The sequence below is a fragment of the Symphalangus syndactylus genome, chromosome 17 (genome assembly GCF_028878055.3).
Source record: "Symphalangus syndactylus isolate Jambi chromosome 17, NHGRI_mSymSyn1-v2.1_pri, whole genome shotgun sequence".
In the NCBI taxonomy this organism is placed as follows: domain Eukaryota; kingdom Metazoa; phylum Chordata; class Mammalia; order Primates; family Hylobatidae; genus Symphalangus; species Symphalangus syndactylus.
In genome coordinates, this window is record NC_072439.2 from 86,961,500 (window position 1) to 86,986,351 (window position 24,852).

The following is a 24,852-nucleotide window of genomic DNA, read 5'->3' on the forward strand; positions in this document are numbered from 1 at the left end:
GACAAAACCTCTTGCCTTCAGCTGGTTAATTAGAAGCCAAATCTGATCATGAAAAGCAAATTCAGAACCATTATATAACATCAAAAAGTCCAAAAGGCATACATTTCCTTCTGAATACACAATGCTTACAAAACTAGCCAAAATTAGCTCAATCAGTGCCACTGAGGAGAAGAAACCAGCTTTTCCCATTTCAACCTATCTTCCTTTTTTATTTATGTTCATAATTTTGCAAATATCAAAAACAGGAAAAAAATGAAAATAGCTATAACAGATACACACTTTACTAGATTCAAGCTGACAGAATCATAGCAATGTAAAGGCCACAGAAGTTATGAAATTATTTTCTCCTGTTAATACTGTCAGGCATGAAGAAATAGAGTCTGGAGTAGAGACAGCATTTCATTACTACTGACCAAAACTCTTCAGCTTCTTTGACTATAGAAGGTCTTTCCTTTTTTTTTTAGACAGTTTTTTTTTTTTAAACCAAAAGTCATCAAATCAAGTTTGTGGCTTGTGACTAGGATTTTTTCAAAGAAAAAGAAGAGACGAGAAAATAGACTATATCAAACAATATATCAAGTAAGGATAGGTTTTGTTTTAGGAAACTTTGTTTTCAGTTACGTGTTTGTATGTGTGTCTTGAATTGCTATGTAAAAACGTGAGCTTTCTTACTCTGTGGATTACAGTAAAGCAATAGTGTGAAAGCCATTGTTCTGGGAGACAGGCCTATTAATCAGGCATGTCCTATACTTATAAAGAGGGCTGGTGTTTATCAGAATGGAAGCAAACATGGCTGGCTAAACTAGCAATGAAGGATTTAAACTATTTGTTTTGGGGAAAAAATTTGTGTGTGTGTGTGTGTGTGTGTGTGTGTTACACTCAAGTAAGAATCTCTCAATCAGCTAGGAAGAGACAACTTCCCATATAAAATTAGAAATAGGAAGGGGAAAAGGAAGAAAGGGAGGAAAGAAAAAGTGTAATAAAAAAATTGAGGAATCTGTTAAACTTGAGGAACTCCTAGGATGTACATTTCTACCTAAAAAAAGTTCAGGAGGCAGACAAAAAAGGGCAGAGAAGTACTTATTCCCAAGTGGAGAATATCATCTTGATGAAACTGAAGTGGGTCCTGAGTAGCAGAGCCTGTTGTTAGGGGCTTGAACTGGTCTTCTAATAGGAATGATAACTAACATCTATTAAATGCCACTTTATAATTTCCAGCTGATTTAAACTTTACAACTTTATGAGGTAGGCCCTAACATTTTTCCTGCAAAGGGGATGGGGGTGGCACAGGCGGTTGCATGGGTGGGCAAGGAGAGCAGGTTAAATTCCAGAAATATTTAAAACCATTGTCAGAGGCTGGGCACGTGGCTCATGCCTGTAATCCCAGCACTTTGGGAGGCCAAGGCAGGCGGATCACGAGGTCAGGAGATTGAGACCATCCTGGCCAACATGGTGAAACCCCGTCTCTACTAAAATACAAAAAATTAGCTGGGCGTGGTGGTGCGCACCTGTAGTCCCAGCTACTCGGGAGGCTGAAGCAGGGGAATCACTTGAACCCGGGGGGCAGAGGTTGCAGTGAGCCGAGATCACGCCACTGCACTCCAGCCTGGCAACAGAGCAAGACTCTGTCTCAGAACAAACAAGCTAAAAAACAAACAAACAAACAAACAAACAAAAAAAAAAAACAGTTGTCAGAAAATATTCCTAGTCATGGGTATTAGAGTATGGAACTTTTCCCCCTAAGGTCCTAATATCTAGCAATTCTAATCAGTATATAGACCAGTCCAAAATGGACATGTAATCATATTACTTACATTTTTCTTTGTCAAAACCAACATAACAGATATTTTGCTTTTTATTCTGGGAATGGCAAGTTAGTAGACATGTCATCCTTATGTGATTTTAGTCCTGCATTTTTTGACATTATTAAATGCAATAATTCATATTGAATTAATATTAATACTAATGATAAATCAAATCTGATGACAGTAGGATTTTTAAATTCTATTAAAATTAGCAGGTCTTCTCATTTCAGTCTCTTTGCTTCAGCAGCATGTGATAAGAATTTTGACCAAAGACCTTTCTCTCTATGATTTATATATTCTTGGTAAATTATAATTTCCACTAATCTTATTCCCTGTGGATAGGTAATTCTTTATCAAGGCTGATGTATAACTACTTTTTTCAAGAGATGTAGAAGGACCAAACCAAATAACTTCATTACTTTTCAAAAAGGCAACACTGATATCACTTTTTAATGTTTTAAGTGCACCACACAAGGCAAATACTCCCCAGGGAGAAAAAGAAGATAAGGTGCAGTTTTTCAGAAAATGCTATTACATAGGCTTAGTCTGATGTGAGTCTTCCTCGGAAGCACCAAAGTCCTGAGGTTTAAACAAATCAGGAGAAATAATTTTGCGTTTCTGGGCCAGGGCAAAATTCTGCTTTAATCACTGAGCTGGCATTAGTGGGACTTTTAACATTAAAAAAAAAAAAAAGTCCCACTAATGCCAGTTATTGCCCCATTCCTAAAGCCTTTAGCCAAACATTGTAAGGACAGCCTGGACTCAAAGAAGGGGAGTGCGGCTGGATCAAAGTCCAACATCGAACTAAGTGAACACCTTTGGATTAGAAAGTCTGCCTGCAAAGCCAAAATTGCAGGTAAGCAGGAGGGCTCCGCATGAAGGAACAGGTCGAGGCCAACTCCCTAAGTGTTGATCTGTCTCAGCCTCAGTTTCCTTATCAATAAAACGGGGACGAGAGTTCTCTGCGAAGATTAACCAAGCTAATCTAGGTTAAAAAAAAAAAAAAAAAAAAAAAAAGCTCCTGGCATGTACCAGTTGCTCAACTCTGAGTGTCCTTCTCGGTTTAAACCAGCCGGGGAGAGTCAAAGCCTCCGGAGCCAGCGGGCGGCTAAGGCCCGCACGGTCCCCGGGCTGGAGACGACCGAGCCCGTTACCTGATCGCGTTGACCGGCGGGTTTAGGAGGCGGATCAGCGCCAAGGCGTTGTGCAGCCGCGTATACTCGGCCATGTTTCCTCTATCACCGAGGACACCTCTGCCTTTCGCCGCCAGGCAAAGCCACTTTTCCGGGCGCGCCGGCCTCCTCCAGAGGAGGGACGCCGACTGGGCCAATGCGAACCGGGGCGCCGCCTCCCGCCGCGCCTCTTCCCACCCAGCCCTCCTCTCCCGAGACCCCACCCCGCGCTCTACAGCCGCTTGTCGCTTTCTCTTTATTGACTCCCATGCTGCTCCCACCACGAGGTACAGCAAGGAGAATGATGGAAAACAGGTGTAATTGCCGGCAAGTCGAAGTTTGCAACCCCTTGGCCCATAGGGGCTGGCTACTGAGGACAAGTTCTGAGTTTGCTGAGACGGGCAAGCTGTCCTCATCGCAGTATTCATCTTCATGATTTTTTTGAACAGGTACAGATACCTGGGGCCCTGACAGTTATGTGATATTGATACGCATCTGGAACACATAAAATACACATTGTTCATTTCACCTAAATGAGTAGGGCACTAATGAAACAGTCTTTGCAAAAATTCTAACAGTGAGAAAATTATGGCAAAGAGATCTGATTTAACCAACCCCATCTTACCTTTAGCTGCCCTTAATTAAGGGCCTAATACCTGAGCTTAGGCCAAGTTAACTTTGGGAGATATTTAGTTTATAGTTTAAATGATAATAGCCCTTCCCCAAAACTCAACTGCCTTTGTAAAGCTAACTGAGAGACCACCAGGCTAGGAGGATAGAGGAGCGTGAATTCTCTCTGCTAAAGTGTAGACATAGACCATTGCCAGCCATTATTCCAGAGGCCACCAGATAGACAACTTCCCCATTTACTCCTGCAGATAACACTACTATTGTAGAACCTAAGTTTGGCCTTTTGAGATATTTTTTCAGGTTTTTTGCATGCCTGACACTGATGGCTCCACCTGGACCAGTCAACAGCTCCTGTGGCCCCACCCACAAGCAACTCAGCACAAGAGGATAGCTTCAACCCCCTAGGATTTCATCTCCAACCCAACCAGTCAGCATTTTCCATACCCTAGCCCCTGCCCATCAAACCACCTTTGAAAAACCCCTAGCCTACTAGCCTTTGATAAGATTGATTTGAGTAATAACTCCATCTCCCATGTGGCGTGGCCAGCCTCACATCAATTAAACTCTCCTTACTGCAATGCTGTGGTCTTCCTGAATTGATTTTGTTTGTGCAGCAGGCAGGAAGAACCCATCCAGTGATTACTCTAACATCAACCAAATACTTATATAACATTGTTATTAGAGGAGGGTCTGGACTGCAAGTTGTCCAGGTTCTTGGCGTTTTCAACAAAGAATTGGACGAAACACACAAAGCAAGGGAAAAACAAAGCAACAGAAGCGAATATTTATTGAAAACGAAAAGACACTCCACAGGGTGGGAGTGGGCCCGAGAAAGAGGCTCAAGGGACCTTGTACAGAATTTTCTGGGGTTTCAATACCCTCTAGAGGTTTCCCATTGGCTACTGGGTGTACGCCCTATGCAAATGAAAAGGACGAAGTGAAATTACAAAGTTATTTACTCAGTGTACACCTATGTAAATGAAGAGAATATTTCCTGTCATAGCTGAAGTGTTTCCATTTGATTTAGTTCTAGGAAGTCTTTAGGTTCCCTGCCTCCAGGCCCTATACTCCTGCCTCAACATCTTTTTTTTTTATCATTTTATTTTTTGAGACGGAGTCTCGCTCTGTCGCCCAGGCTGGATTGCAGTGGCGTGATCTCGGCTCACTGCAAGCCCGCCTCCCAGGTTCTCGCCGTTCTCCTGCCTCAGCCTCCCAAGTAGCTGGGACTACAGGCGCCTGCCACCACTCCTGGCTAATTTTTTGTATTTTTGGTAGAGATGGGGTTTCACCGTGTTAGCCAGGATGGTCTCGATCTCCTGACCCTGTCATCCACCCGCCTTGGCCTCCCAAAGTGCTGAGATTACAGGTGTGAGCCACCACACCCGGCCCTCAACATCATTTTTATTTGTCTTACAATCACATGCAACTAGCGAAACTGTTATGGATGGGCGGTGTCCAGGTTCTTGGCATTTTGACCAAAGAATTGAAAATGCAAAAACAAAGCAAGGAAAGAATGAAGTAGCAAAAACGGAGATTTATTGAAAATGAAAGCACACTCCACAGGGTGGGAGCAGGCCTGAGCAAGTGGCTCAAGGGACCAGTTACAGAATTTTCTGGGATTTCAATACCCTCTAGAGGTTTCCATTGGCTACCTGGTGTATGCCCTATGTAAACGAAGGATGATGGTTGGGTGCAGTGGCTCACACCTATAATCCCAGCACTTTGGAAGGCCAACGTGGGCAGATCACAAGGTCAGGAGTTCGAGACCAGCCTGACCAACATGGTGAAACCCCGCCTCTAATAAAAATACAAAAATTAGCCTGGCATGGTGGCATATGCCTGTAATCCCAGCTACTCAGGAGGCTGAGGCAGGAGAATCACTTGAACCCGGGAGGCGGAGGTTGCGGTGACTTGAGATTGCACCACTGCACTCCAGCCTGGCAGCAGGCGAGTCTCCATCTCAAAAAAAAAAAAAAAGAAAATGACAATTTAAATGTTTAAATGGCCCATCAGGTAGCCAAATATACCTGAAGCTTTGATTGTAAACCAAACATTGGTTACAAACTATTTTAGCAATTTATAAGTCAGCAAATCAATACATATTTAATCTGGATCATTTTATCTTTTCCATGATGAGTCATGGAATGCAGAAACTTTAATAACAAAAGCTTTAAGGACTCAGGAAGAACAAGGTGGCCATCTTGGTTTTCCATGAGTCCATGCTTAACACTGGACTTATGTCCTCTTGAATACCAGCTGTTTCTCCAATTTAGGTGCATAGCACTGATAACTAATGAGTTTTCATAGCTAATTTGACTTAGACCATGGAGTTCAAATGACTTTAAATAGTGATAGTTAAAAACACTATTGACAAGGAGATTTGGTTATTTCTGTGGTCTACAATGACATAATAATTATGATTGATAGCATATACTCAGACATATTAGAATTTTAGAAATTCCATATAATTTTGGAACAAATATTAATATCATTCATTAACATATAACCTGAAGATGATTAAACATTATTTTTTATTTTCACAATGCTTCCCATGTAACTAAACATATCAAATAATCCTGTTTACCTCTCTTTTGGATGGTTCAGGGGCCTGCTGTAGCATCTCAAAGTTTGAGGTCAGAAAAGACAATTTTGAAGCTGCAATTTGATTTTGGGAAGCTTGTTAAATGTTTATAAAAATTTACATTCCCATGCCTTCTCATTATATTTTACCATTCATTCAACCAGTTTGCACAGAGAGGGGCCAGAAGTTCAACTGGTAAGAAATTCTTACCCTTTTGCCGGCATGTCAGGTTTCTTGAGTTCTCTCTCCGTGAGCAGCCCTAGTGACCCTGCTCAACTGTATGCAAACAAACACATTGCTATGAATTAAGAATATTCACAAACAATTTACAAATTTTGAAGAAATTAGGCAGAGAGAGAGAAATATGACTCAAGTTCTATTTACAAAAGTATACTCAATATGCTTAAAGTATCAGGAAGCCTAATATCCAAAAAGTCAGTTTAAGGTTAAAAAGCTTAGTGTGCTCCATCAGTTCCTGTGGGCTCAACAAAGGTAGCCTAGGAATTCCAGATAAATGGAACAAATGATGACTTGGTAGGAATGCATAGAAAATAAAATAACTATTCACAAAACCAAGTAAAAGCCTTCCACTAGAAACTAAAAAAAAAACAAAAAATGGTTATATATATATGCAACCACAAGCAAAGCCTGGAGGAGAATAAACAGCAAACAAATGAAAATTAGAAGCAAAAACAAATAAACAGGAACCCAACCCTAAATTTTTCCTAGTCAATCTACCCTGGAGGCTACAGTGTTACTCAGGGCCCCCAAACACCCAAATAATGAATATTTTATTCCTGATACATAATTCAATATCCGTAAGTCCACCAATATCATCATACATCCTGTACAATCAAGAAATTCACTCTAGGCACATGACCAATAAGTACTCCAGTGCCAGCACTATCCATGCAAAACAGTAAACGGTGTGAAGCAATGCATGCATGTATGTGAAATTTAGCTCCATACTTAACCAGCTTCGTGCTTAAGTATATTAAAAAATATACTTATATTTCTTATTTTACTTTAGTCAAGACTAAGAGCTCTAACTACGAAATGTTAATTAGCCAAATTTCTCCAATTTTCTATCAGGTTTTAAGGAATATTTTATTATCTAAACTTTTTTTTTCACATCTCTCTCCCCTACTTACTGGTTCCTTACTACATTGTTTCATAAATAACCTTTTCTTTTTTTTTTTTTTTATTATACTTTAAGTTCTAGGGTACATGTGCACAACGTGCAGGTTTGTTACATAGGTATAGATGTGCCATGTTGGTTTGCTGCATCCATCAACTCGTAATTTACGTTAGGTATTTCTCCTAATGCTATCCCTCCCCCAGACCACCACCCACTGACAGGCCCTGTTGTGTGATGTTCCCCTCCCTGTGCCCATGTGTTCTCGTTGTTCAACTCCCACCTATGAGTGAGAACTTGTGAGAGTTCGCTGAGAATGATGGTTTCCAGCTTCATCCATGTCCCTGCAAAGGACATGAACTCATCCTTTTTTATGGCTGCATAGTATTCCATGGTGTATATGTGCCACATTTTCTTAATCCAGTCTATCATTGATGGACATATGGGTTGGTTCCAAGTCTTTGCTATTGTGAATAGTGCTGCAATAAACATACATGTGCATGTGTCTTTTTTATTATTATTATACTTTAAGTTCTAGGGTACATGTGCACAACGTGCAGGTTTGATACATAGGTATACATGTGCCATGTTGGTTTGCTGCACCCATCACCTCGTCATTTACGTTAGGGATTTCTCCTAATGCTATCCCTCCCCCAGCCCCCTACCACCTGACAGGCCCTGGGGTGCGATGTTCCCTGCCCTGTGTCCAAGTGTTCTCATTGTTCAATTCCCACCTATGAGTGTGAATATGAGGTGTTTGGTTTTCTGTCCTTGTGAGAGTTTGCTGAGAATGATGGTTTCCAGCTTCATCCATGTCCCTGCAAAGGACATGAACTCATCCTTTTTTATGGCTGCATAGTATGCCACGGTGTATATGTGCTACATTTTCTTAATCCAGTCTATCATTGATGGACATTTGGGTTGGTTCCAAGTCTCTGCTATTGTGAATAGTCCTGCAGTAAACATACGTGTGCATGTGTCTTCATAGTAGCATAATTTATAATCCTTTGGGTATATACAGTAATGGGATTGCTGGGTAAAATGGTATTTCTAGTTCTAGATCCTTGAGGAATCACCACACTGTCTTCCACAATGGTTGACCTAATTTACACTCCCACCAACAGTGTAAAAGCATTCCTATTTCTCCATATCCTCTCCAGCATCTGTTGTTTCCTGACTTTTTAATGATCACCGTTCTAACTGGCGTGAGATGGTATCTCATCGTGGTTTTGATTTGCATTTCTCTGATGACCAATAATGATGAGCATTTTTTCATATGTCTGTTGGCTGCATAAATGTCTTCTTTTGAGAAGTGTCTGTTCCTATCCTTTGCCCACTTTTTGATGGGGTTGTTTTTTTTCTTGTAAATTTGTTTCTTTGTAGATTCTGGATATTAGCCCTTTGTCAGATGGGTAGATTGCAAAGATTTTCTCCCATTCTGTAGGTTGCCTGTTCACTCTGATGATAGTTTCTTTTGCTGTGCAGAAGCTCTTCAGTTTAATTAGATCCCATTTGTCTGTTTTGGCTTTTGTTGCCATTGTTTTCAGTGTTTTAGTCATGAAGTCTTTGCCCATGCCTATGTCCTTAATGATATTGCCTCAGTTTTCTTCTAGGGTTTTTATGGTGTTAGGTCTTATATTTAAGTCTTTAATCCATCTTGAGTTAATTTTTGTATACGGTGTAAGGAAGGGATCCAGTTTCAGGTTTCTACATATGGCTAGCCAGTTTTCCCAGCATAATTTATTTACTAGGAGATCCTTTCCCCATTGCTTGTTTTTGTCAGCTTTGTCAAAGATCAGATGGTTGTAGATGTGTGGTGTTATTTCTGAGGCCTCTGTTCTGTTCCATTGGTCTATACATATGTTTTGGTACCAGTACCATGCTGTTTTGGTTACTGTAGCCTTGTAGTATAGTTTGAAGTCAGGTAGCGTGATGCCTCCAGCTTTGTTCCTTTTGCTTAGGATTGTCTTTTAGATATCTTCTGAATTAGACAAAATTATTCTTTTTCTCATAAACAACACAACTTTTTCAGGCACATTTTGTATACAGAATTATGTGTTAACTAGAATTCTTATCCTTAGTAACCTAAAACTTTAATGAAATCCTAAAAAGCAAGAAATCCTGAACTATCAGATATGGGCATTTATAGATAAGAACAATTATACAATTATACATATTTCCCCATATTACAAACCTTTCTTAATTGGAAATGACCCAGATATTCAATGAACATCCAAAATAATTTTAAGATTTTAATTTACATAAAAAGTTTCCCTAAAACATTTATTCCATTCACTGCACTCAATTCATTCCCCTTTTTTGTTTTTGTTTTTTTTTTTTTTGAGACAGAGTCTCAGTCTGTTGCCCAGGCTGGAGTGCAGTTGTATGGCCTTGGCTCACTGCTAACTCCGCCTCCCAGGTTTGAGCAATTCTCCTGCCTCAGCCTCCTGAGTAGCTGGGGTTACAGATGCCCAGCCATCGTGTCTGGCTAATTTTTGTATCTTTAGTAGAGACGAGGTTTCACTATGGCTGGTTTCAAACTCCCGACCTCAAGTGATCCGCCCACCTAGGCTTCCCAAATTGCTGGGATTACAGGTGTGAGCCACTGTGCCTGGCTAATTCTTTTACCTTTTTAACAGTTTATCTAGATTACTTCTGTAAACTGAGGTATTAGACATTATCATTTAAAGTTAGTTGTTTCCTTGTTAATCATGTTTTTAATAGCCAGTGAACATCAGGTGCTCACCTAAACCTAAGTAAGAGCCTTAAAGTTAAATACATTGGTATTTTTACCAGTAACTCAGAAGATTTAGCAAATAATATTAAATTACTCTCATTTGTCGAAAAAAATGCACTCAAACCAAGATCATTTTGTTTTGGCTGGGTTACAGTTTTATAACCTTCTATGCCAAACACTGACATCTCAAAGTATCTAGCAAAGACAAACATAAAATCCAGACCAGCATGTATGCTGACAATTCTGAAGGCATACTCATTTTTATTTTATCAATAATTTTAAAACAAACTTGTTTAGTAAATTATACTTAAGTCACATGAATTTGAAATTGCTCAGATTTATTTATTTATGAGTACTCTTTTAAGTCAATGTGGTAGACACATCATATAACAATAAGTGTACATACAAATAACCACATCTAGACATGTATACACACAAACACACACAAAGATCCAATAGCTTGGAACCCTAGCCATGAGATAGCAATACAAGCTTGCCAGTTTTACTTTGTTTGCCCCAATAGGTAATACAATGCTGTGAACCAAAATTTCAGGTAAAGCAGTTTTCACGGCAGTTTCATATTTAAAGGCCAAACCTCCCTAGATTCCAAAGAACCCTGGGGCCAAACAGCACCAAAGAGAACCTCACATACTAACTAGTCCTGACCTTGCTTAGAACAGCAGCCCAAAAGCCTGGATACATGCAACTCCATTCCACTTTTCCATTCAACAGCGAACTCCAGATTCCAAACAATATTGGGGCCAAACAGTATTGCAACTGCCAGAGAAAATTCTAAGCAGGGTTTAGTACTAGACCTCAGAACCTCTGCCAAGGGTGTTTCCTTTGGAGAGGCTGAGGTCCAGAGGATCCCCCCGGGAGTCCCCTTTGGGGTCCAATCTGAGTGTCAGACATCTCTGATCTTATGTGGGCACAGGTGCTGCTTTGCATGTTTTCCTTCCAGAGGCAATGCCCTACTCTGAGCTTTCCTGTGGTTCATGGGTATAATCCCTGACTTTTAGCATCCTTATAATTTGATAAGTCTGTGCTTTCCCATGCTTCCCATTCCACTAGAGTGATAGCCATGAACTGTAATGATAGGAACGGGAGGCTGGGTGAGTTTCTCTTGTCCTCAGCCTAGTAGGGTAAAGGAAGAATTTAGCATAAGAAAAGAAGGGTTGGCCAGGTGCAGTGGCTCACGCCTGTAATCCCAGCACTTTGGGAAGCTGAGGCGGGCAGATCATGAGGTCAGGAGTTCGAAACCAGCCTGGCCAACATGGTGAAACCCCATCTCTACTAAAAATACAAAAACTAGCCAGGCGTGGTGGAGCGCACTTGTAGTCCCAGCTACTCAGGAGGCTGAGGCAGGAGAATCGCTTTAACCTGGAAGGTGGAGTTTGCAGTGAGCCAAGATCACGCCACTGCACTCCAGCCTGAGTGGCAGAACGAGAATTTGTCTCAAAAAAAAAAAAAAAAAGAGGGTTTAAGTGACCTGAAACATGTGCGAGTTCACCCTGAGTTGCACCACACATAGTTAGCTATAATTTAAAGGGAATTATTTATAATAGTCTTTTAAGATTGGTCCCCTATATTAAAACAAGATTTTCCTAAGGTATTGATTTGCTCTTACTGAAATTAGAAAAAATTTTACTTTCAATTTTATAATCTATTTCCTTTATTTATATTTATTTTTTTGGAGACAGAATCTCGCTGTGTTGCCCAGGCTGGAGTGCAGTGGCACAGTCTCGGCTCACTGCAGCCTCTGCCTCCCAGGTTCAAGCAATTCTCCTGCCTCAGCCTCCCAAAGTACTGGGATTACAGGTGTGAGCCACCACACCTGTAATTAAAATTAATTTCAAAAATTTATTTATTTATTTTGAGATGGAGTCTCGCTTTTGTTGCCCAGGCTGGAGTGCAGTGGCATGATCTCAGCTCACTGCAACCTCCACCTCCCAGGTTCAAATGATTCTCCTGCCTCAGCCTACTGAGTAACTGGGATTACACGCATGCGCCATCACGGCTGGCTAAATTTTGTATTTTTAGTAGAGACGGGGTTTTAGCATGTTGGTCAGGCTGGTCTTAAACTCCTGGCCTCAAGCGATCCCCCCACCTCAGACTCCTGAAGTGGGATTACAGGCATGAGCCACTGTGCCTGGCCTAACCTATTTTTTTTTTTTTTTGAGATGGAGTTTAGCTCTTGTTGCCCAGGCTGGAGTGCAATGGTGCGATCTCAGCTCACCACAACCTCCATCTCCCAGGTTCAAGTGATTCTCCTGCCTCAGCCTCCCGAGTAGCTGGGATTACAGGCATATGCCACTACGCCCGGCTAATTTTGTATTTTTATTAAAGATGGGGTTTCTCCACGTTGGTCAGGCTGATCTCGAACTCTCGACCTCAGGTGATCTGCCTGCCTTGACCTCCCAAAGTGCTGGGATTACAGGTGTGAGCCACTGCACCTGGCCTGCCTCTTTCTTTTAAAAACTCAGAATCACATCTCAGAAGTTCAACTTTTGCCAAGTCTCGTTGCTCTCAGCTTTTTTTCTGCTTGAGAAGGCCTGAGATGATCTTTCCTTCAGCTTTTTTGCCAGCTCCTGTAACTTTCTCTTATTTCCTCTAATTCTAACTATTATGGCCTGATGCTAAAATGTTTTATCTTGAAGGTCTAGAAAAGCAGTGTTTTCCTGTAGCATAACTTGATTCTGTACTTTTGGCTTTTCTTGATATGCCATAATTTTCAATGTAATCAGAAAACTTTTCTTTTCTTTTTGAGACAGAGTCTTGCTCTGTCACCCAGGCTGGAGTGCAGTGGCGCGATCTTGGCTCACTGCAAGCTCTGCCTCCTGGGTTCACACCATTCTCCTGTCTCAGCCTCCCGAGTAGCTGGGACTACAGGCGCCCGCCACCACGCCCAGCTAAGTTTTTGTATTTTTAGTAGAGACGGGTTTTCACCGTGTTAGCCAGGATGGTCTCGATCTCCTGACCTCATGATCCGCCAGCCTTGGCCTCCCAAAGTGCTGGGATTACAGGTGTGAGCCACCACGTCCGGTAGAAAACTTTTCATACTATTCCTTAGAGTCATGTATTCCCCTGCTATCCTCATAACCTTGAACACACTCTTTCTGTGTCTGATTAAATTCAAGCACTTTTATCATCAAGTTTGACTTCCAGGTTATCTAAATGGGCTTCCCATAAGTAGGAGCAGTCATGCTGCAATAGGTTTTTCTTTATCTTTTTGGTAACTGGCTTAAGAAATAAGATTTTATCATTCCTATGCTGTCTTTATTAGGTTTTTGATTGCTAAAAAAAAAAAAAACACAGGCCCAGCATGGTGGCTCACGCCTGTTGTAATCCCAACACTTTGGGAGACTGAGGAGGGCAGATCACCTGAGGTTGGGAGTTCGAGACCAGCCTGACCAACATGGAGAAACCCTGTCTCTTACTAAAAATACAAAAGTAGCCAGGCATGGTGGTGCATGCCTGTAATCCCAGCTACTTGGGAGGCTGAGGCAGGAGAATCGCTTGAACCTGGTGAGAGAGGACTAGCTGGATTTCCTCGGCTGACTCAGAATTCCTAAGCCTAGCTGGGGAAGGTGACCGCACCCACCGTTAAACACAGGGCTTGTAACTCAGCTCACACCTGACCAATCAAGTAGTAAAGAGGGCTCACTAAAATACAAATTAGGCTAAAAGCAGGAGGTAAAGAAACAGTCAAATAATATATCGCCTGAGAGCACACAGGGAGGGACAATGATAGGGATATAAACCCCCAGCATTTGAGCCAGTAGGGGCAACCCCCTTTGGGTCCCCTCCCATTGTATAGGAGCTCTGTTTTCACTCTATTAAATCTTGCAACTGCACACTCTTCTGGTCCGTGTTTCTTCCGGCTCAAGCTGAGCTTTCTCTCGCCGTCCACCACTGCTGAATGCCGCCGTCGCAGACCCGCTGTTGACTCCCACCCCTCCAGATCTGGCAAGGTGTCCGCTGAGCTCCTGATCCAGCAAGGCACCCATTGCTGCTCCCGATCAGGCTAAAGCCATTGTTCCTGCATGGCTAAGTGCCCGGGTTCGTCTTAATTGAGCTGAACACTAGTTGCTGGGCTCCATGGTTCTCTTCCATGACCCATGGCTTCTAATAGAGCTATAACACTCACCGCATGGCCCAAGGTTCTATTCCTTGTAATCCATGAGGAAAAGAACCCCAGGTCAGAGAACAAAAGACTTGCTGCCATCTTGGGAGCGGCCGCCACCATCTTGGGAGTTCTAAGAATAAAGACTCACCCTGTAACACTGGGAGGCGGAGGTTGCCGTGAGCCAAGATCGTGCCATTGCACTCAGGCCTGGGCATCAAGAGCAAAATTCCGTCTTAAAAAACAAAAAACCATCTGATATTTAAAAGGGTTAACGTTTTTACATCCATTTAACTTTCTGTATTGCCTTTGAGGTTTTTAAATTATCACTTATCCCTCTTGGTTAAATGTATGACTTATTTTACAATAACCCATGATTCTGTTTGAATCAAGTGTTTTGAGCCTGTTTACATCTTAAACAAATGTCCTCAAAATCAACATCCTAAATTAAGTCTCTCAGTCTTATTACCGGGGCTTATTGAGGCTATAAAAATTAATCACTGCAAGGCTGTAGAATCTTTCTATAGCTTCTAGTCAGACCATGAACTCCAGTATCACCGCCTCAAGCCTAATAATTACATATGCTGGAAGAAAACCAGTTAAAGGACTCCTTCTTGTCCCCTTAAAAGGGTCCTTATCAGGTGTTATTAATTAATCGTGCTAAGTTACAGAGCTTTCACTCCTGGGTACACATATCTCATCTGAAGAAGACATTGAGTCCTGCCAGTATCTCACACCAAACCCAAGTTAACCAAATTCTTGTCTTTAGACCTGGGCAAAAGCGGCAAAGTAAATTGCTTTTTTTTTTTTTTTTTGAGACGGATTCTCCCTCGCTCTGTTGCCCAGGCTGGAGTGCAATGGCTCAATCTCGACTCACTGCAACCTCCGCCTCCCAGGTTCAAGCAATTCTCCTGCTTCAGCCGCCCAAGTAGCTGAGATTACAGGTGCTTGCCAGCACGCCCAGCTAATTTTTGTATTTTTAGTACAGATGGGGTTTCACCATGTTGGCCAGGCTGGTCTCGAACTCCTGACCTCAGGTGATCCGCCCACCTCAGCCACACAAAGTGCTGGGATTATAGGTGTGAGCCACCTCACCCAGCCATAAACTGCTTTTGTGAGACACAGGGACAGAACTGTATTCAAAACATTAAAATTCATTTAATAATTTTGCCTTTATCTGAAATTATATAATTTTGTTCTATGCCTTGATACTAAATAATTTAAATGTTTGGCTACCTATGGGCTTCTTGTCCTATCATTCTTTAGAATTAGGCAAGGCCTATGACCTTTTGTTTAAAACATTGCTAATTTTTAAATATTTTGTTTTACCTACAGAATTTAAAACTATTAAATCCCTCCAGGCGGCCCAGGGACTATCACATGAGATTGTTAGGGCTGGTCCTGAGGGATACAATTAATTCAGACCCTCCTAATCGAGGCCAGGTGCACAGATGCCTATGCAGCTGAAAAAAAAAATGCTTGTGTTTTGTATAGCTAATTGCTAAAGCGAAGATTACAATAGATCAATGCATAGAATTTATAGAAAAGTCAATTTTATGACCTTTGTTTTTGCCTCAGAGGTTGCTTAAAAGGGGTTTTAAGGGTTGATGAATGCCTGTCCATCTCCAATACCATCTGGCCTGTAATGTTTAATTGGCTATAAATCTTTTGACTCTAAGTCCCTTGCCACAGGGTTCCCACTGAAGGACATGATGGACCCGAGGCAGGTAGCAAGTCACCCCAGCATCGATAATGGGACAAAATAAAAGCTTGGCTATCGATACTGCCTCTTTTATACCTTGACAAAAAAGGAAATATATGAACAAAAATAAAATCCTAAGCCCCCCAACAGAATGAACACCCTCTTGGCCAAAAAGAATTAAAAAACCTGAAAAAATAGTTCAGCCCATGAAGGAAGTGGGGGGTTGGACACACCTTGCTATACTCCCCCCACCACCCCTTGGAATTCAGGCACAACTGACCAGCCTTAATATTAAAATAGAGCTTATAAGACTGACAGATTCTTCATGGCAATAAAATATCAAATTATAAACAGAAGGGTTAATTCTCCACCCCAAGGTAAACAGTCATATGTTACTTCCATGTTTGTTCAATGGACATGCATCAGGAACACTTTCACAAAAATTCATAGCTTCCCTGTTCAACCAGGAGACTTAGTCTTATTAAAAACTTGGAGAGAAGGATTCCCTGAAGATCAATTTTAACCAAAATGGAAGGGCCCCTATCAGGTGTTGCTAAGCACTTCAGCTGTTGTTAAATTTGAGGGAGTCACTAGCTGGGTATACTTGTCAAAGATTAAACCTGTTTCTTATAAGGCCCCGCAGGCACCTGAGAAAGACACCATGACCTACACTTGTGAACCCCTAGGACACCTAAAGCTGTTGTTTTGCAAATAAACACATAAGTAACAGCCTTAGTCCCTCCTACAGGTACTCAGCCTTCTTAACAACTCCCATCCCATACAGATTTGCACCCCCAGTGGATATCTATGGCTATGTGGTCACCCATTCAATCAGCCTATAAATAACTTATGTTTCGTGTGGGATCATAAAACACATGGTTATCGGGGTATTGATAATGTTTGGTTCCTGGATCAATGTACAATAGGACAAGCAGAGCCCCCAACATACAATTATATAACATCACTCACCTGAGTGCTACGTGGGCAATTGGCCTTATATTGGCTAGGGTTGGAGCTGTCGTGGGCTCGTTGGCCCCATGGGGCAACTTCTCATTAAAAGCGCCCTCCCAAGTCTCACTTGGTTTTTGCCCTTCCTAGGACCTTTGATGGCTATCTTGTTATTACTAATCTTTGGCCCTTGCTTGTTTAACGTCTTGGTGAAATTTGTGTCATCTAGATTATAATAATCCCATATAAAGATGATGCTGGCACAAGGCTTCTAACCTGTCCTATCTTCTGAGTTGGGAAATAAAGACATCCTGCCTTTAGGCCCCTTAAATCAGGCATCCAGATATTTTTTACTCCTCCTTTACTAGGCAGGGCTATGCTCATAAAATCAGCAGGAAGAAGTTACAGAAGAATGACTTTTGTCTTTCATCTCTCCTTAAGATTAAGGGTTCTCTGATAAGCAAAGGGAGGATTATGTTAGGGAAACAGCAGCATGGGAGACCCAGGGTAACACCATTTTAAAATCAACTCCATCTTAAAACTAGTGAGGCACATCCCTTGCCAGTCATGACCAGCAGTCATAAGATGTTTAAGGCTAAGGAAACAGCTTAATAATGCCTGCAAGGACCAGTTCCCAAAACAGTGGGTCACAAGACCCCACTGATAAAGACAGGAGACAGTAAACAACAGGTCACATGACCGCATTGATAAGGCAGGGGACAGTAAAGAAACCAGCCTAAACCAGCTAGAAGCAAGATGGCAAAAAAGCAACCTTCAGTACTCATTATATGCTAATTATGTATTAGCATAGTAAAAAACACTCCCACTAGTGTCGTGATAGTTTACAAATGCCATGGCAACATCCAGAAGTTACCCTGTATGGTCTGGATGGGGGAGAAACCCCCAGTTCCAGGAGCTCCCAGAAAACTCATGAGTAATCCACCCCTTGCATAGCATATAATCAAATAGCTATAAAATAGCCAGCTAGCAGCTCCCTCAATGCTACTCTGCATATGGGGTAGTCCTGCTCTGCTTATGGAGCAGCCACTCTTTTATTCCTTTACTTTTTAATAAACTTGTTTTCACTTTACTCTGTTGGCTTGCTCTTTTTTTATTTATTTATTTTTTTAGGACAGCATCTCCCTCTTTTGCCTAGGCTGGAGTGCAGTGGCTCCCTCTCGGCTCACTGCAACCTCTGCCTCCTGGGTTCGAGCAATTCTTCTGCCTCAGCCTCCCGAGTAGTTGGGGTTACAGGCACGCGCCACCATGCCTGGCTAATTTTTGTATTTTTAGTAGAGATAGGGTTTCGCCATGTTGGCCAGGCTGGTCTTGAACTCCTGACTTTCAGATGATGCACCCGCCTCAGCCTCCCAAAGTGTTGGGATTACAGGCGTGAGCCACTGCTCCCAACCTGTTGGCTTGCTCTTGAATTCTTTCTTGCGTGAAGCCAAGAACCCACTTGGCCTCGTGAGCTGAACCTAAATTTGGGGGTTTGCCTGCAACACTACTACTGTAACTGGGTCACTTGAGATTTTCAGCACCCCAGCATTTTTTAGTGACTGAAATAATAAGATTTCTGATCAGGACCTTGCTTGCTTGCTCATGTTAACCACTCACTTTTTGCCCAATATCCATTTTTCCCACAATATAACTATAAACTTCTGATGTGCTGTTTGTCAAGTGGGAGGAGGTAACTTCAGGGTCACAAAAGGTGTTTGCTGAAGGAATGAATGCATTGAAAGCTATTGCAACCAGCTGCTGACGCCCAGAACTCTGGTTGTTCAAGGTGTTATGTGGGACTGAAGAAACAGACTTTTCACCTTGATTCCCTAAAACTCCCCCTCCTTTATTCTCTAGCCACATAAAAATTCCCTGCTTTTTCTTTTTGTTAACATGGATTTGAGACATCTTGCTTTCCTACCTTGTTGCTTTGGCCAAATAGAACAAACCTTCCTCTATCTCCAAACTGCTGTGTGTCAGTGTTTGGCATCAATTGCACATCGGGTACAAGAGCCCGAATTTGGGCTTCTACTAGAAAAGTACTGACTGCCTTGAAGCCCTGGTAACTGTAGCAGTGAGACCCCATTCAATTCAGCAAGGACAACTGCCTCAATGGTCAATGACAACTTCTCGATGACAGCCAATCATAAACAGTCCTAAGCACATGCTTCCGCGTGTTGACAATCAACAACAGCTTCATCACAGCAATCAGCTTCTTACAGGTGAGATACCAATCTCTAACACCTCTGCAAATTCGCTGATTCCTGAACTCCACTGTGCTCTAAAACTCTACGTAAGATCAACGGTTTGTTCTGCTTGGAGAGAGACTGTGCATAGCCCGCACAGTTCTCCCTTACTATAGCAAGCAATACATTCAGTCATCTCGCTTCAGACATTGGTCTTTAGAGGAACAACCCTGCCAGGGTGTTCTAGCAACTTTGAACATCTCCACAAAGGCTAAGTAGGCAAGGCTTCACAGCTCTGAATAGCCTGAAATTCCTCCTGGAGCAAGGCGAGATAATGAGCATGGTGCGGAGCCACTTTGAGGCAGGCTCTCCTCTGTCTGGTAGGAGTCTGTCACAGGCCATTTCTCATTTATCCTCCTAGTTTCAATTGAATGCAGAAGTTTCTGCCTTGTGCCCCCACCTAAGGGTTCGGCTGCAAGCTTCTGTGAAGATCTATAAAAATACTTGGCAGTAGTTTAGGGTTGGCTCTTAACAGGGCAGGGACTAGGGTGAGGCAAGAAAGACATCTAGTGGACAAAACTGGGGGGCACAGTAACAGGGCTGTGCAATGCTGATCCTGCCCTGCTCCTCGACAACAGAGCAACTCACCATTCCTGACATCTGTCATCTGGTTCCTCTGTTTGGTGTCATGCTGTGAGACTAGGGATACAGGGAGCTGACGCCATGCTGACTTTCTTTTCCTGTGAATACTAAACTGTCTAAATCCATTTGGGCTTCTTACTTGCTGAGTCTATGGAAGACAAGCCAATTTAGCAGCTGCTACCATGCTACTGCTTACAGACTGCTTGACCACTTGACAGTCTCCTTATCACTGTTATGATCTGATATATTCTTAAATTATCTCATTTAATTTGTTTCAGTAATTGCTACTTAACAGGGTGCTGGTCCTCTTGGCTAATGCACTTCCACACCATTTTCATGTTAGTGCTTTTGCTTGTTAAATGCGTTGGTCGGGCTTCATTGTTGTCATTATGTCGCATTATATCCCTAATTCACAAAAGCAGATCAGTTCATTAGAAGTGGTTCATTAAAGCTTAAAACAAATATGAAAGAATGGAAACACTATAACTTGGCATAATGCCCAGAAGGCAAACGGTGAGCTGGATTTCGATGCAAATACCGAGCCTTTGCCTGCTAGAACATGCAAATCTATTGTCACAGGAAGAACAGAAATGGCTATCTAAACTCAGCTTTCCCTGCAATGGTGATCTATTAGCCCTGGAACCCAGGGTGCTGCATGTGAAATTTCATTCAATAGCGACATGAAGCCATCAAAACTGACTTCTCTGGTAAACCAATCAGGTTTTTCTGGAACAAACAAAATAATGCTTTCCAGTCTGGGTGATTAAAGACTGTTAAGGAAGCAAGAAATAAATTTGAGTCTGTTTGTTAACAAATTTTACCCTGCCCTAAATGGGCATTGGGTACACTCTTCCAGGGTGAAGTTGGCTGACATTCAAGGAAAAAAGCTACTTACATAAATGTTTGAAATGAGAGATAGGATGGCCGGGCGTGGTGGCTCACCCCTGTAATCCCAGCACTTTGGGATGCTGAGGCAGGCGGATCACCTGAGGTCAGGAGATCGAGACCAGCCTAGCCAACATGGTGAAACCCTGTCTCTACTAAAAATACAAAATTAGCTGGGTGTGGTACCACACACCTGTAGTCCCAGCTACTCGGGAGGCTGAGGCAGGAGAATTGCTTGGACCCAGGAGGTGGAGGTTGCAGTGAGCCAAGATCACGCCACTGCACTCCAGCCTGGGCAACAGAGTGAGACTCTATCTCAAAAAAAAAAAAAGAGAGAGAGATAGGAAAAAAATAACTTCTTCACAATACCAATGTGAAAGTTGTCAATCTCAAGATGGAGTCACTCATGTCAAACCCAAACAAAAAAAGAGTCAGGTTAGAAAGGGAAAGCCCTCCTGCACACATGCCTATGATAAGAACTATAACAAAGACTCTGAAAGTCTCTTATGGTCTTATGCACATATGCCTGTAACAAGAACTTTTGCTGAAGACTTTCTAACCTGCATCTTGCTTCATGAATGACAGGACAGCTAGCCAAATGCGCAAGAATGCTTGCCTGGCACGCTGTCTCCACTAATGAACTGACATCAACTTCTGTGATAAGCCACTGTAACCAATGTTCTCTTTGTTTCAAAACAAATTATGTGTACTTCTTTTGCCTTTAAAAGTTTTCCCTTACCTCAACCTCCTCAAATATGCCCACAATTTACTACGGCCGCAGTGTTCTGGATTGCAATTCTTCTGCTTATTCCCAATTAAACTCAGTATTTTTAGAGAGTCTCTCTGCTGGTTTCTTAGGTTGACACAAAGAATATCAGTAATGACGATTTATATAATTTCAGGTGGCTTGTTCAAGTGTCAAGTGTTGAGCCTTGGAGAGATACATATATTCATTATATTAATGTTTAATAGAAGCCATCGGGATTCCTAAAGAAAACCCAGTTGTGGCAAAAATGACTCAATCGCGTGTTATCTTCATCAGGTGAAATAAGTCAGAGATCAATGATGTATTATTGAGCATATTTAAAGTTCACAGCCATATGCTGCAACCAGATCTGAGCTGAACACAGCCAAAAATTGATCTGAGAATACATTCACTGCTATTTCTCGTGTTTCAACTTCTCAGCTTTTCAGTGAGCCTGGCTTATCGCTTTAGGTTTGCAGGTAGTTTTTCATTACATATGTCATCTCTGTCAGCTTCTGAACTGAAAATCATACAAGAAATGTCCCTTTTCAACAACATAAGCACCTTTTATGACATCTCGGCATTCTCCAGCATCCAATTTCATTTCGTGTTGAAAATGCAATTAGGCTATCGTTCGCAGGTCTCTCTCCCAATTTCCCACCGTATATCATTCTTTTCAGAGAATATTTCATTTGCCAATGATCATCCCTTTTAGCTTTTCTGACAAACTGACCCTAGTAAGAAAAAGGCTACATAGATATATATTGGAGATATGCCCCAGGTAACTTTGTTGAGTATTCTTTCTAATACAGGAATGCTTTACCACCATTCCTGGCAAAAGATAAAAGATTACTCATCCCTCTGAATGCTTCCAGTGATGGGGAACACAGTACGCTTCATGGTAGAGAGTTCTGTTTACTTAAAAAAAAAGTCCCTATTCTATTCCCTGTGACCTTCCCCTACATGATTCTACTTTTGTTCTCAAGAATTATACATTAAATCTCTCTTTAATAAAATGGTCTTTCATTAAATATTTAAAGATACTAACAAGTCTGCCCTAAGCTATTCCTCTTAGGTGCTTTCTCAGGGACTACCATGTCTCATATGGTAAGGTATCTCTAGCTGCTATGGTGGTTGTTCAGAATACTCTTTGAATTTGTCAATGACCCTTTTAATGAGCATCCGTTCCCTGTATTCTGTACCTCTCATCAATCAGGCCATATTCATGTTTCCCTAACTCATGTTTGCTCTCTCTTTCAAAACTATAAAGACAGAGTTTTTTTTTTTCCCCTTTTAAACTTCCAGCAAAGGTTTTTTTTTTTTTTGCGACAGCATCTCGCTCTGTTGCCCAGGCTGGAGTGCAGTGGCATGATCTTGGCTCACTGCAACCATTGCTTCCCAGGTTCAAGCAATTCTCGTGCCTCAGCCTCCTGAGTAGCTGGGATTACAGGCACGCACCACCATGCCTGGCTAGTTTTTGTATATTTAGTAGAGGCGGGATTTCACCATGTTGGCCAGGCTGGTCTCAAACTCCTGACCTCAAGTGATCTGCCCACCTTGGCCTCCCAAAGTGTTGGGATTACAGGCGTGAGCCAATGCGCCTGGCCTGTTTGTTTGTTTTCTTAAAAGGAATAATTAATTTTTTATTGAGGTATAACTCATATACCATACAATTCACCCTTTTATTTTTGAGACAGGGTCTTCTAGGCTTGAGTGCAGTGATGCGCACGACTCACTGCAGCCTCAACCTTCTCGGCTCAAGTGATCCTCCCACCTCAGCCTCCTGAGCAGCTGGAACTACAGGTGTATGCCACCACATCTGGCTAAATTGTGTATTTTTTTGTAGAGACAGGGTTTTGCCATGTTGCCCAGGCTGGTGGCAAACAATTCACCCTTTTAAAGTATAAAACTGAGTGGTTTTTAGTATATTCACAAGGTCGTGCAACCATCACCACTCTCTAATTCCAGAACATTTTAATGACTTCAAAAAGAAATCCTTTATGCATTAAACAGTCCCTTACCATTCCTCTTTCTCTCTATTCTTGGCAACCACCAATCTACTCTAATAGACACACTAACCTGTTTCTATGGGTTTGCCTTTTCTAGATTTTTCAAATAAAGGGAATCACATGATATGTGTCCTTTGGTGCCTGGCTTCTTTCACTTAGAATAATGTTTTCAAGTTTCATCCATGTTGTAGCATGTATCAATACTTCATTTCTTTTTATGGCCGAATATTTCATGGCAAAAATAAACTGTATTTTGTTTATTCATTCACCAGTTGATAGATAGCTGGGTTATTTCTATTTTTTGGCTACTGTGAATAATGCTGTATATGAATATGTATATGAAATTTTTCATGAACTATTCATTTCATATACAAATTTTTGCATAAATTCTCTTGAGTTTATATCTAGGAGTTGAGTTGCTAGGTCATATGGTAACTCTGCTTAACTTACTGAGGAATTACAAACTGCTTTCTTGCTTTCTTCTTTTTTTTTTTTTTTTTTGAGACAGAGTCTTGCTCTGTCCTCCAGGCTGGAGTGCGGTGGTGCGATCTTGGGTCACTGCAACCTCCGTCTCTCAGGTTCACATGATTTTCCTGCATCAGCCTCCCAAGTAGCTGGGATTATAGGTGCATGCCTCCATGCCTGGCTAACTTTTGCATTTTTTTTTTTTTATTTTTAGTAGAAACGGTTTTGCCATGTTAGCCAGGCTGGTCTCGAACTCCTGGCCTCAAGTAATCCGCCTGCCTCAGTCTCCCAAAGTGCTGGGATTACAGGCGTGAAGCACCACGCCCAGCTCCAAACTGCTTCCTAAAGTGGCTACGCCATTTGACATTCACACTAGCAATGTATGAGGTTTCCAATGTCTCCATAACCTTGCCAATACTTGTCAATTTTTAAAAGATTACTAAAGTATTTGTTCTTAGATATAAATTATATCTTTCTTTGTCACCAAGCATAGTCTTCTCCCTTTTGTGTGAATATATATTTAGAATTTGTCTGGCTTATGGAAAGCACTCAATAAAAATATTCATATTGTTAGCCATTATTAGTGTTATGTACCTTTAAGAAGAATCAAATTGAGTTGCCTTTTCTCTAATATTATGTTTCCATCTTCTTTGAGTAGCAAACAGAATACACCGAACACATGATGCATTGTTGAGTTCAAGGCAAAACAGGTTGATATAACTCAAATGTTCCAGCAATTGTTATTTCTTTCCAGGTTTCCCTAACAAAGTGCCTTGATTTTAAGCCTGGGGATTGAGCCATTGTGGAGCAGGTACACCGCCCCTACATGGCAGATGAGGCTTCTGATGTTGACACTGGCCAGGGCCTTTGCAAACAAGCCAGGTCAAAAAGGTTCAACAGTTACAGCAGGTGCTTTAATGAGGGCATTGATCTTATCCTCTGTGATGGTCACCTCATCAGCATGCAGGGTGAGGGTCGAGTAGATGTAGTGGAGCTTGGAGATGAAGACAGAGGCCAGGGTGTGGGTAATGCAGGGCTGTCTTTGCCAGGCATGGTGTTAGTCACCGAATGAAGTGGGCCTCACCCC

At 41.8% G+C, this 24,852-nt stretch overlaps 1 protein-coding gene across 4 annotated transcripts in view; it reads right to left on the reverse strand.

The window, feature by feature from the left end:
- The window catches only part of EHHADH (enoyl-CoA hydratase and 3-hydroxyacyl CoA dehydrogenase), a 95,631-nt gene that overhangs the window by 64,720 nt on the left and 6,059 nt on the right, over nt 1-24,852 (reverse strand). Inside the window, exons 1-2 of one of the 4 annotated variants that reach the window (XM_063621937.1) lie at nt 2,960-3,062; nt 1,509-1,644 (exon numbers count right to left, since the gene is read on the reverse strand). The exons of 2 other annotated variants lie outside the window; for them this stretch is intronic. Coding sequence is in view for 1 of the 2 variants with exons in the window: in XM_063621935.1 (XP_063478005.1) it covers nt 2,960-3,033 (74 nt within the window). In the remaining variant the exon portion in view is untranslated. Of the gene's footprint in view, nt 1-1,508; nt 1,645-2,959; nt 3,135-24,852 lie in introns of those variants that run through there. One more of the 4 variants, XM_063621935.1, reaches the window with a different exon arrangement.